Below are 13639 nucleotides of genomic sequence, written 5' to 3' on the forward strand. Positions count from 1 at the left end.
TATTTTTCTTGTTTCAAAATGGAGTTGAATTGTTTATCTGCATCTTTTAGTGTATTTCCAACATTGTATAAAATGTCTTCAAATGATCATCATGTGTATCATGTGGCTATTTTTTTTTTTACCCAATTAAGTGATTAATTGGCAGAATAATTGACTTGTGAATAACAGTTAGTTGCAGCCCTAAAGTAAAAGTGTACAAGCATAATTATGCAATATTTATATAAATAATACATCTGGTCCCGTTTTTCCACATGTAGCCAAGTACAAAAGAAGAACTATTCTGTACATATCCTGTAAATGTCAAATATTTTCTGCATTTTCAGATTTTTATTTTTAAAATGTTCCTCTTTTTTTCCTGTAGGCACTTTGTCAACATACATTTGTTCATATTGTTTTTAAATATATTCATATTAACTTGGGTATGTTTTGTCACTGTGTTGCTGTAACGAATGACTTTCCCCACTGGGATTAACAGCGGACTATTCTACACTATTCTATTTATAAATGACTGCAAAAGTCCAACAACAAAAGATAAACATACTAGTTTCCTCGTCACTTTCATTAAAAAACAAACTTTTGATGAACTGGAATGGCAGGCAGGACTCGTGTCTGATTTTAAAGAGGAAATGTAGCCCTCTAGTGGAGATTTGGCCTTTTTTCAGCTCATGACAAAATATAATCGCATCTGTCTTGAATGTGGCCTTTTAATGTGACATGTTCAATGACAAAATCATTCTTAGGTAGATTATAACTGTATAGCTGATTATAACTGGACTCATAAGTGTGCACAGCCTTTAATTCTTTGTGAACGCGTCTTTTGATTCAAAACCTACGGAGCCCTCCAGGGGACATGGGAATTTATTTTTTCTTTTGCGTTCCCTCACAATAATCTACTGATCAGTAATGCGGCATAATTGAACACTGTAAGCCTTTCTTACGGTGGGCGCCGTACTTTCTGCTTTAATATAAGGTTATGTGAGGTTTTTCCATGAATGTTAGTATCTTTTTGTGAAATATCAGAAGTCTTATATCTTTTTCTTTAGGATAGAAAGGCACCACAAACCTGTGATATAAACAGAAACTGAACATGAAAACGGCCCTTTAAACCATTCAGACTCAACAGAGACACAATCAAAACTGTCAGATGACTCATTACCAGCGATAATAACTCAGAACTAGTCCAAACAGTTTGGAAATAATTTTATTTCTTTCCTACTTATGGAAAGTTTCTGTTTATGCCATAGGTTTGTGGTGCCTTTCTATCCTAAAGAAAAAGATATAAAATGTCACATATTTCAGAACGTCTCTCATCTTCCTGTCCGATTTAGTTGTAAACTTTTGGCAGTCGCACAACTTCAAATTTCCTGCAGAAGCTTTAAAAAAAAATAAAAAAATCAAATTGTCATATTCTGGCTGATTTTAAAGTTTGAGTACAACTGCAAGTCTCAGCAGTTTTTTCCAAGGAGTAATTGGATTGAGTAATATTCTTTAGATCATTTGTATTATTTTATTTACATTGGGATTTTTTTTCTCTTTTTTGTATCATTTTTCACCGGAGAAAATATATCCAAGTTTTTTTGGGCAAAAGTTTTATGTTTTCCTTCAATTTAAAATCCAAAACATGATGTAGCATGATGCTTTAAAAAAAAAAAAAGATCTATTTATCTATCTATCTGTCAGATTTCATGTATTAGACAGTAGATATCAGCTAAATGACATAAATCAGTAGATGTCAGGAACTAATTAAACTGATTCAACACGTTATATAAAATTATGTAATACAGTCAATGCTGCATTATTTACTTCATAGGTTTTCCATGTAACACAAGGCTGTCCCAAATGTGGCCCAGGGGTCATTTGAGGCCGACTGAGTCACTATTTTTAGCCCCCCTACCACAGTGGACACTTTCGGAAAAGAAAAAGGGTTTTCACTTTTATTGACCGTGTTTTTGGTTACATTTTAACTCTGCAGTAAATAGACTCATCCCCCCCCCTCTATATTCATTAAACTTGTCTAAATACAGCAAGAGAAGAGCCACATCCTGTTCTTGTTCAGACTAAAGAATGTTTCTAGTCCAAAAATGAAAACAACTGACCCAAAAATACATGGGAATTGTTTGCCTTTCTTTTTTTGATAAGAATCACGAGAGACACTTTTGTGTGTTTTGGATCAACAACAATTTACAAGTTTGCTTTCTATTACTTTGTTTAAAATGTTGCATTTCTAGTATATGATCAAACAGATAAAAATATATGCAAGAAACGCATTTTTCCATTTTTATTTCCTGAAAACAAGGTTTCAATTAGTGGCCGATAAATTGGCCTCGTTTTCGTCATGTCAGCGTTTTTAAAGACTGGTGATCGGCCCAAACATTGCAATTGGTGCACCCCGAGTTTTGAATTTTTCTAAATTTGACCACTTTGGCTCTCGTGGCAAAAAAATTGGATATCTTAATATATCTGAATAATACACACGTCACATTAAGAGTGACATTGACACTCGTGGTGATGAGCGGAGCAGGAACGATCCGACTCCATCGACGCCAAAAGGAAATGACCACAAAAGACACGGTGAGCAGGAAACACAAAATACTCTTTATTAAATATACAAAATTTGTGAAACAGAATTGCATCACGGATTGTAAACGTTCCAGTCTTACACTGAGCACATTCTGCCAGCTTCACACTCGAGGACAAAACACAGTCGATTCAAAAGGTAAATAAAAACCTCGCCAAATGGAAGACATGAAAGAGAATGCTTATTCCCGCACTCTGCGAGCGCCGAGTCACCTCTTCTACGTTTCTACAGTCATCTGCACTCTTCGTATTGCGGCCGCCCAGCCGAACGGATGTGACGACATACGTGTGATTTATTTTCTTCTTCTTTTTTTTTTTAAATGTTTGATGCTTTGAGCTCATTGGCGAATCATCGTCAAGGTGTGGAAGGAAGGCCTAGTGCTTAACCACAGCGCGATTAGGAAAGTGCAATACGGCGTGAAGTCGATCTAGCGATACCAATATCACAAAGACGGGTACAGCAGAGTTATTCTTCTGACGATTAAGTAGTGCAAGAACATTCACGAATGCTGTTTGAGGTGGCATCATATCAGAATACTTTATGGTGTATTAATCAGCTCTATAGGTTAAGTTTCAAGGTTGTGTGTTTATGATTTTCTTTCCTTATGTTTTTTTTTGTTGTTTTTGGCATGTCACAGTAAATCGCTGCTAATACTCATTTTCTATTTGTATGCATACAGTTGATTCTTGTGCTAAACGATACCACAAAGCGCAATAATTAGAGATTCGATGGCTTTATGTCCGCACGAATGCAAAATACAATGAAGTGCTCGCCTAGTGAACATCGAAAGGAAAACAAACTCAAAAAATAAAAGTAAGGCAGCGTTTGGCAATTTAATACGCATACACGGCGAAAAATGCGGTCCCTTTGCGGCAACTCATGTGTCAGCAACACACGCATGTGAGGAAGCAGGACGGAAGATACCGATACTGTCGCCGCCTGAATCGGTTAGCTTATAACGCTGAGCGTCGGAGGGGAAGGGAGCTAGCTAGCCAGCTAAAAACAAACAGCACTTATCCTGTGTTCGAAACATGAAGCCTATATTCACCTGTTGGCTTTATTAAGAACACTTGAACATTCAGGTCCGTTCTCAGTGATGTGAAAGGGTCAAATGCCAACCCCGTCTCATTTGGTTTGCACGTTTTAAAGAAGAAGAAAAAAATGAGTATTAGCATTCGCTGCTAACAGGCCACATCTCATAGCATCTGGAAAAAAAATGAGGGAGCCAAACGAAAGAAGCAATTTTTCTTACGCTGATGAACTCAACGTGAATTCTGAAAATACTCTGACATGCAGAACTTTCTCATATTTTTGTCACATTCCAACAACAAACTTTGCTGCATTTCTCTGGGATTTAACATGACAGACAGGAAGGCATCCTCGATGAGTGGAAAGAAAAATGATGCATTGTTCTTAAAATTGTATCCCAAGTTTTAAAAACCTACAATTTGTGGCACATGTTTAATTTAGCCCCCCTGAACTTGGGTTACCTGTAAATAAAATCCAGTGCTGTCGACACTAAGCCAACTCTAAACCAAAAACAAGAAAGCTGATCAGGGTCAAGCTAAATAAACTACAAACCTGCAATACAAATGCATGCCACACTTTTTTTTGCTCATTAAAACATAAACCATGTTTCATTTTCCTTTCCCCTCACAGTTATGGACTATTTTGCGTTGTTCTCTCATACAACACAATCTAGTTTGCATTTGTAACGTGACAAACAGAAAACGTTCAAGGCTTATGAATGCATCTGTAAAGCTCTGTATTTGGCCGATTTCTCTTCCCTTCCTTCCATTCTTGCCTGTAGTTGACAGATCTGTCGGTCAAGCCTCGACTTGCAGGGTGACTCTGTATTCCCCGCCGTGCTGCGTTATCCGTCAGTTACAATTTGCTGCTGTGCGAGTGCGGTGAAGGCGGGGTGATTCTCTTCAAGTGCATTCCAACCATCTTATAAAAAGGTTGAATAAACAGTCGATTTATAAAAATAAAACCCAAAACCTGCTGATGCCTCGTGTCTGAAACGTCAGAAATCCTCTCCTGTTCTCTCCCGCATGACAAAACACAACACCTTCCAGTTTTAAGCATCAAAACGTCGTAAGAAATGTGCGAGCACTTTCTAGGCACACGAGAAAACAGACATCTTCCGCCTTTAAGATGAGGAGATCAGTCTGAAAGCCATGAAAATGCCCCGCGCTGATCTGACAGTTTGTTAGTAACTGGACCCCAAAAAAAAAATGTAATAAATAAACACTTTAAATTCCCACTTTAGGAAAATTTTGTGACGACGGAGGCGCTAAGCGCGTTGAAGAAAGAGGATTCAGATCAGGATGCCAGACTGGCAGCGCCTGGGTTTGGAACCCTCCACCAGGCTCTGGGAGCCTGACGACAACCTGAGGACGCGCTACATTCAGAACCACCAACCCGCCGCCACCGCCGAGAAAACAGAACGGGGAGGGGGGCTCGGGGGCAAGCATGCCAGCTAGAAAACATCACCTCGACACCTCTGGGTGCCTAAATATCTGTATCAAAAAGGACAGCATAGCAGTGACTAAACAGAGAGCTGTTGTGGAGGTTTTTGAGTGAACATGTGAACTAGAAGGTCAGTCATTTGTTGATTTTTTTTCTTTGTTTTCATTTGAACTTGGGGCGCACTTGTAGCAGCGTTGGCTTCTGCTCCATGATTCGCACCAGCAGAGTGTCGATGTAGTCCTCCAGGTCTCGGACCTGAGGCTTCAGCTTCTTCAGCTCCACCTCCCGCTTGGCCAGCAACAGTTTCTGACGCTCGAACTCGGCCCTCTGCCCCTCCAGCTCGGCCTCGCGCTGCACCAGCAGGGCCACCAGCTCGCTGTGGGTCAGGTGGTAGTACGAGCCCGCTCCTTCCGTCAGAGCCTGAGGACAGACAGACACAGAGTGGGATCGCTTTTTAGACTGACCTGAAAATTAAGAACGGAGGCTATTAAAAAGCTAAAAAAAAAAAAAAAAAAGAGCTCAGGTTCAGATGGATAGTTCAGAATTAAATTGGAAAAGAAAAGAGAACCAAGTACTATTTTTATTCCATTTTATATACATGAGCTACTTTGCGTTGGGTTATCATATAAAATAAATTAAAGTTTTCAGTTTAAACGAGACAAATTGTGAAGGGCTGTGGACAACAGAGATGCACCAATAACTTGGAGGGCCAAGAAGTCGACCTGATTGCCCTGATTTGGGGAGATCGGCTGATACTTCTATGAGAAACCAAAATTTTAGCATTTAAATGTGATAAAATGTGAAGGGTTATGAACAGCAGGGGTGAACCGATAAATTGGACATCCAAGAAATCGGCCCGATTTCCTTAGTTATGAGAGACTGGCTGATTCTTACATGAGAAACTGATCTGATCCTCCCATTTTATCTACCGCTAGTAAGTTCGTTAAAATTAGCCACTTTTGCTCTAACAGAGGGCTGGCTGACAGATCTGCCCACCAGGTATGGTCAGGACAATCGTCACCCCACTGTTGCCAACTTAGTGACTTTGTCACAATATTTAGCAACATTTCACACAAAAAGAAAAATCGGTGTTGACCAAAATCAGAATTGGTAGGCCAGGCGTTTTGAAGAACTGTAATCGGTGCACCCCTAGTAAATACATTGTAAAGGTTTGTGTCAAACCTACAGCAGCAGTCAATGAAAAGAAATCCAAATTTGCAAGGCCATCAACCACATTGGATAATGGCTGCTTATTCATTCATTTTTTTCTACCTTCTTCCTGTCTGCCTCCTGCTCGGCGATCTGGCTGCTCCTCCCTGGATGGATGGTGGACTTGAGCTTCTCCAGGCCGGTGGCCAGCACTGACCGCTTCTCCTCAGCCAGCATGGCAGTGGTCAGGGGCTTCACTGGGTGGGGGCTACAACAACAACAACAATAGCAAAAAAAAACAAACACACAGTGAGCCATTCACATTGTCCCAACACTGACCCGACTCCCAACCTGCTGCCTGATGAGCTGCCCAGCTACCACTCTGGTGGTCATAGTGGAGGTCTTATATTTATAACAACAGGCGAAAGAAAAGAAACTTTAATCTTAGCTTTTATTGTGAAATGTACACAATTTCCTTTGGAACAATATCTTCCTCTGGAAACAATGGCCGTGTTTGGAAACTGTGGCTTCCTTTCTGAGCACAAACAAACGTATACCAGCTCTCTAAAATCCTAGTATGAAGAAACATATGAGACAATGTCTTCATAAAAGCACAGGAAGACAGTTTCCTGTGTCAATGACCTACATGCAGCAAACCATCACTATCTGAGTGTCTTTAGTGCAATTGATGCAAGATTAATCCTTATTAAAGCCCAGTTAGATTTTTTTTGTTGCCCTCCAGTATGACACCAGACATTAAGGAATCCAAACCAACATTGTACTTCATCCTGATTAAGGCCGACATAGGGTTAACAGGTGTAAATGTCTACACATTTTACACCTGGTGAAAAGTGGTGAAAATTAATCCTGAAATGAAGGATGTAATTGTATGCATAGGTGTAATCATGAATTGTGTGAAGAGTGTTATTACCCCAAGCTGAAAAGGAAATGACAAAACAGCACCTTTTTTCTCATGTAAAAAGCTTGATTTCTGGTTGATGTATTGGCTGTGTGAGAACACTGGCTGTCCCCGAGGAGAGGGGTGTTCTGTGAGTGTGTGTGTGTGTGTGTCTTGGGACAGAGAATAAGCGTGGTAGGCCTGAAGGTAAAATAATAACTGCTAATTGGCCCGAGGCTTTAGTTTCCCCCTCTCCTGTTACCACAGGACACGCAGACGAAACCTGCAGAAGAGTCCTGTTGACACCAGAGGAAGTCTACGCGTTTCAACAAAAGCGACGAAACGCGGAGGATCACACCACAAAGAAGAAGAAGAAGACCCCCTGAGAGTCAGCACAGGAAGAAAGCAAGGCAGAAGCAGAGGAGGAATACGAGAAGACAAGGAAGAAATCCCTTTTCCACCTTTTCACCCAGCACTGAGCACGTGCGACCTCACCTGCTCGGCTGATTGGCCGCTTGCCGCCGCTTGGTCACATCCGGCTGTGGTGTGGCGCCGGGCTCTGAGCCGGGTGGCTCTGTCGCCGAAATGGTTGCGAGGGGAGAGAGGGCAGAGAACGCTACATGGAAGCTACTGCTTTCAGGAATTAGAGAAGGAGCAAATGTGTTAGGGAAAGGGAAGACAGGGTCTAGCTGAGCAAAGGAGGATTCCTGTATTGCGCAGGGATCGCTCCCGAAAGAGGACGGGAAAAGTTGGTCAAAGGCAGGTGCCAGCGTCCCCTCGGAAAGGGAGCGCTGCAGCGCGGCATGCTGCCCCTGTGGAGACTGTAAGAAGATGTCGTTCTGATTTCCCTCCCCTATGTCACTGTGGATCTTTGTATTAGAGCTCCTGTCTGGCAGTGGGGCCGGCAGAACCTGTAATCCATCGCCCCCTGTCAGGCTTGTCTCGACGTTCACCAAGTTGCCTTGGTGGAACTGGAGAAATTCTCCAAATATTTCATTCTGGTTGACCTCAAAGTTTGATGACTGCGATAGATTTGTATGACCCATTCCAAAAAGATCATCAGGGACTGCCTGAACGTTGCTCATCTCACCACTGCAAGTAGAGTTAGCTGAGAATAGAGTTTCATTCAGCACTGACCCGTTGGAGAATGAGTGAGAATCACAGGTTAAGTAGTCCTGCGAGTCAGCGCTGAAATAATGGCTATGGCGCAAGGTGTTGCTACTCTGTTCAGGGGTCTGTATGTTCAACCAAGCGGTGTCAAAGTCCTGGCTACGACTGCTTGCAAGGTGACTGACATTAAGGTATTCATCAAAAATCCCAAATTCCACATGAGAATAAGGGCGAACTTTCTGCGCCTCAGAACCAGTGTTCTCATTGGTCACATCCAACAAATCTTGTTTGACCTCAGGGGATGAGGCTATGACAGGTACCGATGGTAGTGTGGAAGAGAATTCATCGTCTGAAGAAGCAGGCATCAATTCTTCCGTGGCACTGTTCTTAGAACGAGCACTGAAATCCTCAGAAGGATCGACAGCGCAATCTTTACTTTCTTCTTCACCATCATTGCTTGATTGCTGACACACAACAGACGTCGGTTGTAGTGTCTGCAACAGATCAGGGTTCAGATCAGGAGTTTTAGGTGTTTGACTACCTCCAGGTTCACTTTCTGTTTCCTTTTCCGACGTCGTCAGAGAAAGAGGCTGAAACGGGTCCCCTAAAAAGTTCCAACCAACCATTTCGGCATGACTATCCTCTGGTTGATCAACAGTTTTATGTGAATCAGCAATCAAAAACTGATCAACGGACTTGTCAGCGATGCCGTCTCCAGACCCTGAGGTCTTTATGGTTTTTACAGCAGTCGAGTCGGAGGAATTCTTGAAGTGAAGGATGGTGCTTTCCGCTTCCTCAGAGGACGACACAGAGAATTTCTCAGATTGAGATGAAAAACAGGAGAGCACGTCTTCTTCTGTCGAACTGCCGAGGCCCGATGAGCTGGGGTCTGGAGAGCTGCTGCTGTTGTTGTTGAGTTGTGCAGATGAGATGTGAAAGGGAGCAGCATTGATATTAGTGTGCGTAAAATCATTAGTAGTGTTGCTGTCCTGTTCGGTCACAATAAAATCAGTCGGTTCAGGGGAGTTAGTAGGAGTGTTCAACGTCGAGTCATCGCTGTCAAAGCTTCTGTGTTCTGGGATCGTTTCAAGGAATTGTGGAAAGGCGTCAAAGTGAAGTGCGTTGTTGTTCCTCATCTGGATAGGAAGTGGAAGTTCATTGGATAAAAATCTGCCCCCAGGCTGATCATAGAGAACGTCACTAATATTTGTTTGCTCATTTGCATCCGGGACTGGTTGTAATTCACCTTTACTACGGTCGTGTTCCAGTGGATGGTCATCGACTGTGTTTTGCTGTGTTCTGCTTTCCATGGCGAACTCCTCGGGAGACTGCAGTCTGCCAGCTGCAAAAGCCTCAAATGATTCGTCCCACTCCAAGTCCAGGTTACGCTCCTCAGCAGACAGAAAGGGGTTTGACAACTTCTTGATTAAAGGTTCTTTATTTACTAAGGGAACTGGAGGGAGAGGTCTCTCAACAGGTTGGTCTTTGGCATCAGCCGTGTCCTCTACTGTTGGGCTGTCTTGCATCAAGTCAGGATTACTTGACTGTGGAAAGAGGTCGGTTATGGGGGGCCGGGAGCTGGAAAGATAAGGCAAAGGAGGCAGCGGTGACTTCAGTGTCTGGTTAGTTAACATTTCTGTAAAGAAGGGGTTGTGCTGTAAGCGGGAGTAGAAAGGGTTGCACTGGGATATGGGAGGCGGTGTGGTCTGTGAACGGGAAAAGGGGTTAGTGTGGTGCAGTGCGGAAACCAAAGAGGTAGGATCACCGGGGACACCCGGGGGGTGGCGACTAAGTGGAAGAGGTGGTGGGTGGGGGTCAGTGCTGGGCTCTAACTTAGTGGAGACCACCAGGCTGTGAAAAGAAGGACACACAGTCCTCTCAATTAGTCAGGCTTGTTCACATTGCTCAACGTAAGCTTGCAAAAAGCATTTGGCTCAAGTCACATTTTAAAGGCATACTATGCAGAGTCTGTCCCATTGGCATAAACTGGATTGTTTATTAGCGGATAAAAGATGTTATTTTACTGGTTTACCTTAGATCTGATGGTTTGTTCTGAAATCGATTTCATAAAAAAGCATGCTGCCATAGTGCCTCATTCAAAGACAATAGAAACTCAGTCGATGGTGTAAAATGTTTCTCTAAAAAGGAAAATTACAGAAGTGCACACATTATAGAGCTCCTTAAAAGCTACTCTTAACCTTTGAACCATTTCATGCCCCAACCAGAAACTCTAATACTCTTCATTGGGATTTTATCAGACAGGCTAATATAATCTAGTTATAGTTGAAAAATCTAAAATTAACTTGTAAATAGACTAAAATGTCACATACTGAGTAAAAATAGTCCACCTTTGTGCCATTTAGTCTTAGTATACAACACATCCAGTTGTTCTGTGAAGGCCTTAGTGGTTTATTAAAGTGCACAAACTGCATCTATAAGAATAAAAGTAAGAATGCAGTTGTGAATAAGCAGGGTCATGTCATAAAAACAATCGACATGTTCGTCCATCTGAAGCGTCAGGGGACAGGAATCTCAAAATAATAAAAAAAATTCTATTTGTATTTTATTAAAATCAAGAAATATTTGTGCCCTTCTTAGAAATAAGTGGAATTAATAAAAAACAAAAGGAGCAAACCTTTTCCAATCACCACATTTCTCCTCCCTGATAGGAGAACCAAGACCCCAAACATAAGGCCACAGTTTCAATGACATGGTTTAGATCAAGGTATTTTTATATGCTAAAATGGTCCAGTCAAAGTTCAGACTCAAATTCAATTGATGATTTGTGGCAGTAGTTGGTAGTTGAGTTTACTGGATGCTCCTCATCAAATCTGACTGAGTTCGAATCGTCTCTAAAACGATATATAGAGACAAATTCAAAAAGACTGGAAGGTCTTAAAAGGTGGTTTTACAAAGTATTGCCTCAATGAGGCCAAAATATAAATGCAGGCCACACTAGTCAGATTTTAAATTGCTAAAATCTTTGAAAACAACATCTCCGAAGTTGTTTTATTCCTACATTGTATTAAATTACAACACATGAAATCCCAATAGATTTCACAAAAGTTTGTGATTGTAAGAGAATAACGTGTAAAATGAATCCAGGGTGTGAATACTTTTTCCACACACTTAAACTGTTACGGCTAACAAAAAAAGGCCATAAAAACAAAATAATTTCTGCACCACGTGAACTTCATGACCTCCGAGCCACATCAATATTCTTATTTACAGTGTAAATGAAACCAGAGTAAAACAAGCTGTGATTCATGCTAGCGCCGTAAACCTCTGAAAGTCCTAGAATGGCTCAGACAGAAAACCGCTTATTTTTAAAAAAAATTTTATTTATCCCCATTTTCAGAAATTCTTCAGTTTTTGGTACATTGAATGCAGCATTAGGTGGCAGCAAAGCAGAGAAAAGGCCATGTGTAAAATCATAGTTGATATTCTGCATGGTATGCCTTTACACATTCATTTGTTTTGTTTTTTTACACAGAGTTCTTTGCAACATATATTGCTTATAGAAAGAAAAATAAAATCACATTTGATCAAATAATGATTAATGAAAACCATCTACAATCTTGATAATTGCTTTGTATAAATATAAACCCACCAACTAATACCGTGTTAGAGCAAGACATCACAAAATACAGTATGAAACTTTCATTACACTTTATAGTAAATATATAAAAAGCTTTTAGTTCTTTTAGCTTTTAACTCTGTAGAAACGCTACATGATTTTTTTTTTTTGCTAGCTCTTATTATTAGCCACCTGTCACTTGTTGCTCTGCAGTCATGCATAAAGCTGATTTCCCAGGTATACTTTTCAACAAAAATAAATGGCAACTGCCATTAAACACAAGGAGAATTTATTTATTTTTATTTTTTTTTTACAACTGTAACAAGAAAATAAGCTCTTCTTTACATTTTAGCAGCAGCAGAAGCGCAAAAGCAAACAGAACGGTGCGGTCGATTAGCAGCAGACAATAAGTTTATGGAATAAGATCAGCTTGTAAACTAAATGTTTTTTTTTCCTTCATCCTAAACGTCACAAATTAATGTGCAAAAATGTGTACAGCTACAAAACAGTTTGGATTGCTGTTAAATTTATAGTGAGTAAAAAAATAATAAAATATGTTGGACTCAAAGTCGTTCATGTTAAACTTTTTAATCTGTTCCTTTCATTAAAGCTTGAGGTTGTTGCACGACAAAATGGATGGAAAAAAGTGAGCGGGTATGAAAAGTTTTTCAAGTGTTAGATGAGAGTTATCTGATGCCTGAACAAAAGACTAACAGAACGAATGAAAAGCTACAGTGCGGCGGATGCATTTCATCACACTAGTGGTACAAAACACCACAAATGATGGCAACCAATAATTTAAAAAAAACGACCCGCTTAACAGTGGAAAGGTCCACATCTCGGCCCTTTTTCTGGCTGCTCAAACAGGAGTGATCGACCTGCACACACACGCGCCGGGATAAAAACGAGAGCAGCGATGTCTCCAAAGAAACGGACCGTTTATTCCGTTGCGGCGTTACGCTCCGCACACGGTTAGCGTTATAAAAGCAGCTCCACTCCTCCATCTGCATTGCAGACTTCTCCTGTAACCAAAGACTTGGAGCAGCAGGGACGTGTTCAGAGCCGGAGGCTCATCTGTAGTACTGGAACAGAGCGCTGCGCTCATTTTGTTCTTGCATCAGGTGTTTGGCCCACTTCTATCTGGGGAAAACATTTACGCAGCGATGTATGTCACTGGGATTTAATGTGATAGAGCAACACAAAGCAGCAGGAAATTGGTGAATGGCTCATTAACTCTGCTGTAAATAAGAAATCTGAAAAGTGTGGTGTGCTCCCCCCCCCCCCCACCCCCACCCCCGGGATTACTCCATTTTGAGCTTCACCCATCTTCAACTCAACTGTGAGCAGCTTCCCTGTCACTGCTGAAGAAAACCAAGCCCACAGCATAAGGCTGCCATCACCGCCTTTGTGCATAAGCTAGTAAGTAAAATAAGTGAAGTTTTATTTCTATAAAACCTTTCATAGACGTATGAGCCATCACTTTTGAGTCCATTTGTACTACTCATGTCTCTTTAAATTTCCCCTCAGGGACAAATAAAGTCATTTGAATTGAATTCAATTGAATTTAAAAGTGATTCAAAACTTTAAAACATTTAAAACAACAACAAAAAAATTAAGCAGCCTTTAGTTTCTTAAAAGACAGCGAGATGAAAGAGGCTGCTTGTGTTCAGCTTTATTTAGGTTTGTCAGAGTAAATGTAATGAGATACAGTTGCACTCCACACATTTCAGATGCCGGTTTGTCAAATACGTCAAACTCCAGGCATCGTTTTCCTTCCACTACACAGTTATGCTCTCCTTTCTGTTGATCCGTCATGAAAAATCCCATGTAGATACTTAAAACGGGAAGAAAAGGT

The 13639-nt window shown here is 41.0% G+C and overlaps 1 protein-coding gene across 2 annotated transcripts in view; it reads right to left on the reverse strand.

The window, feature by feature from the left end:
* Positions 1–2572: 2572 nt before the first annotated feature.
* rab11fip5a (RAB11 family interacting protein 5a (class I)) overlaps positions 2573–13639 on the reverse strand; it is a 31088-nt gene continuing 20021 nt past the window's right edge. For both annotated transcript variants that reach the window (XM_032546885.1, XM_032546887.1), the window contains 3 exons: positions 7593–10058; positions 6323–6467; positions 2573–5470 (listed from right to left, as the gene is read on the reverse strand). In XM_032546885.1, coding sequence (XP_032402776.1) covers positions 5213–5470; positions 6323–6467; positions 7593–10058 — 2869 coding nt within the window. In that variant the 3' untranslated portion in view covers positions 2573–5212. The remainder of the gene's footprint in view (positions 5471–6322; positions 6468–7592; positions 10059–13639) is intronic.

Source organism: Xiphophorus hellerii, chromosome 19, assembly GCF_003331165.1.
Source record: "Xiphophorus hellerii strain 12219 chromosome 19, Xiphophorus_hellerii-4.1, whole genome shotgun sequence".
In the NCBI taxonomy this organism is placed as follows: domain Eukaryota; kingdom Metazoa; phylum Chordata; class Actinopteri; order Cyprinodontiformes; family Poeciliidae; genus Xiphophorus; species Xiphophorus hellerii.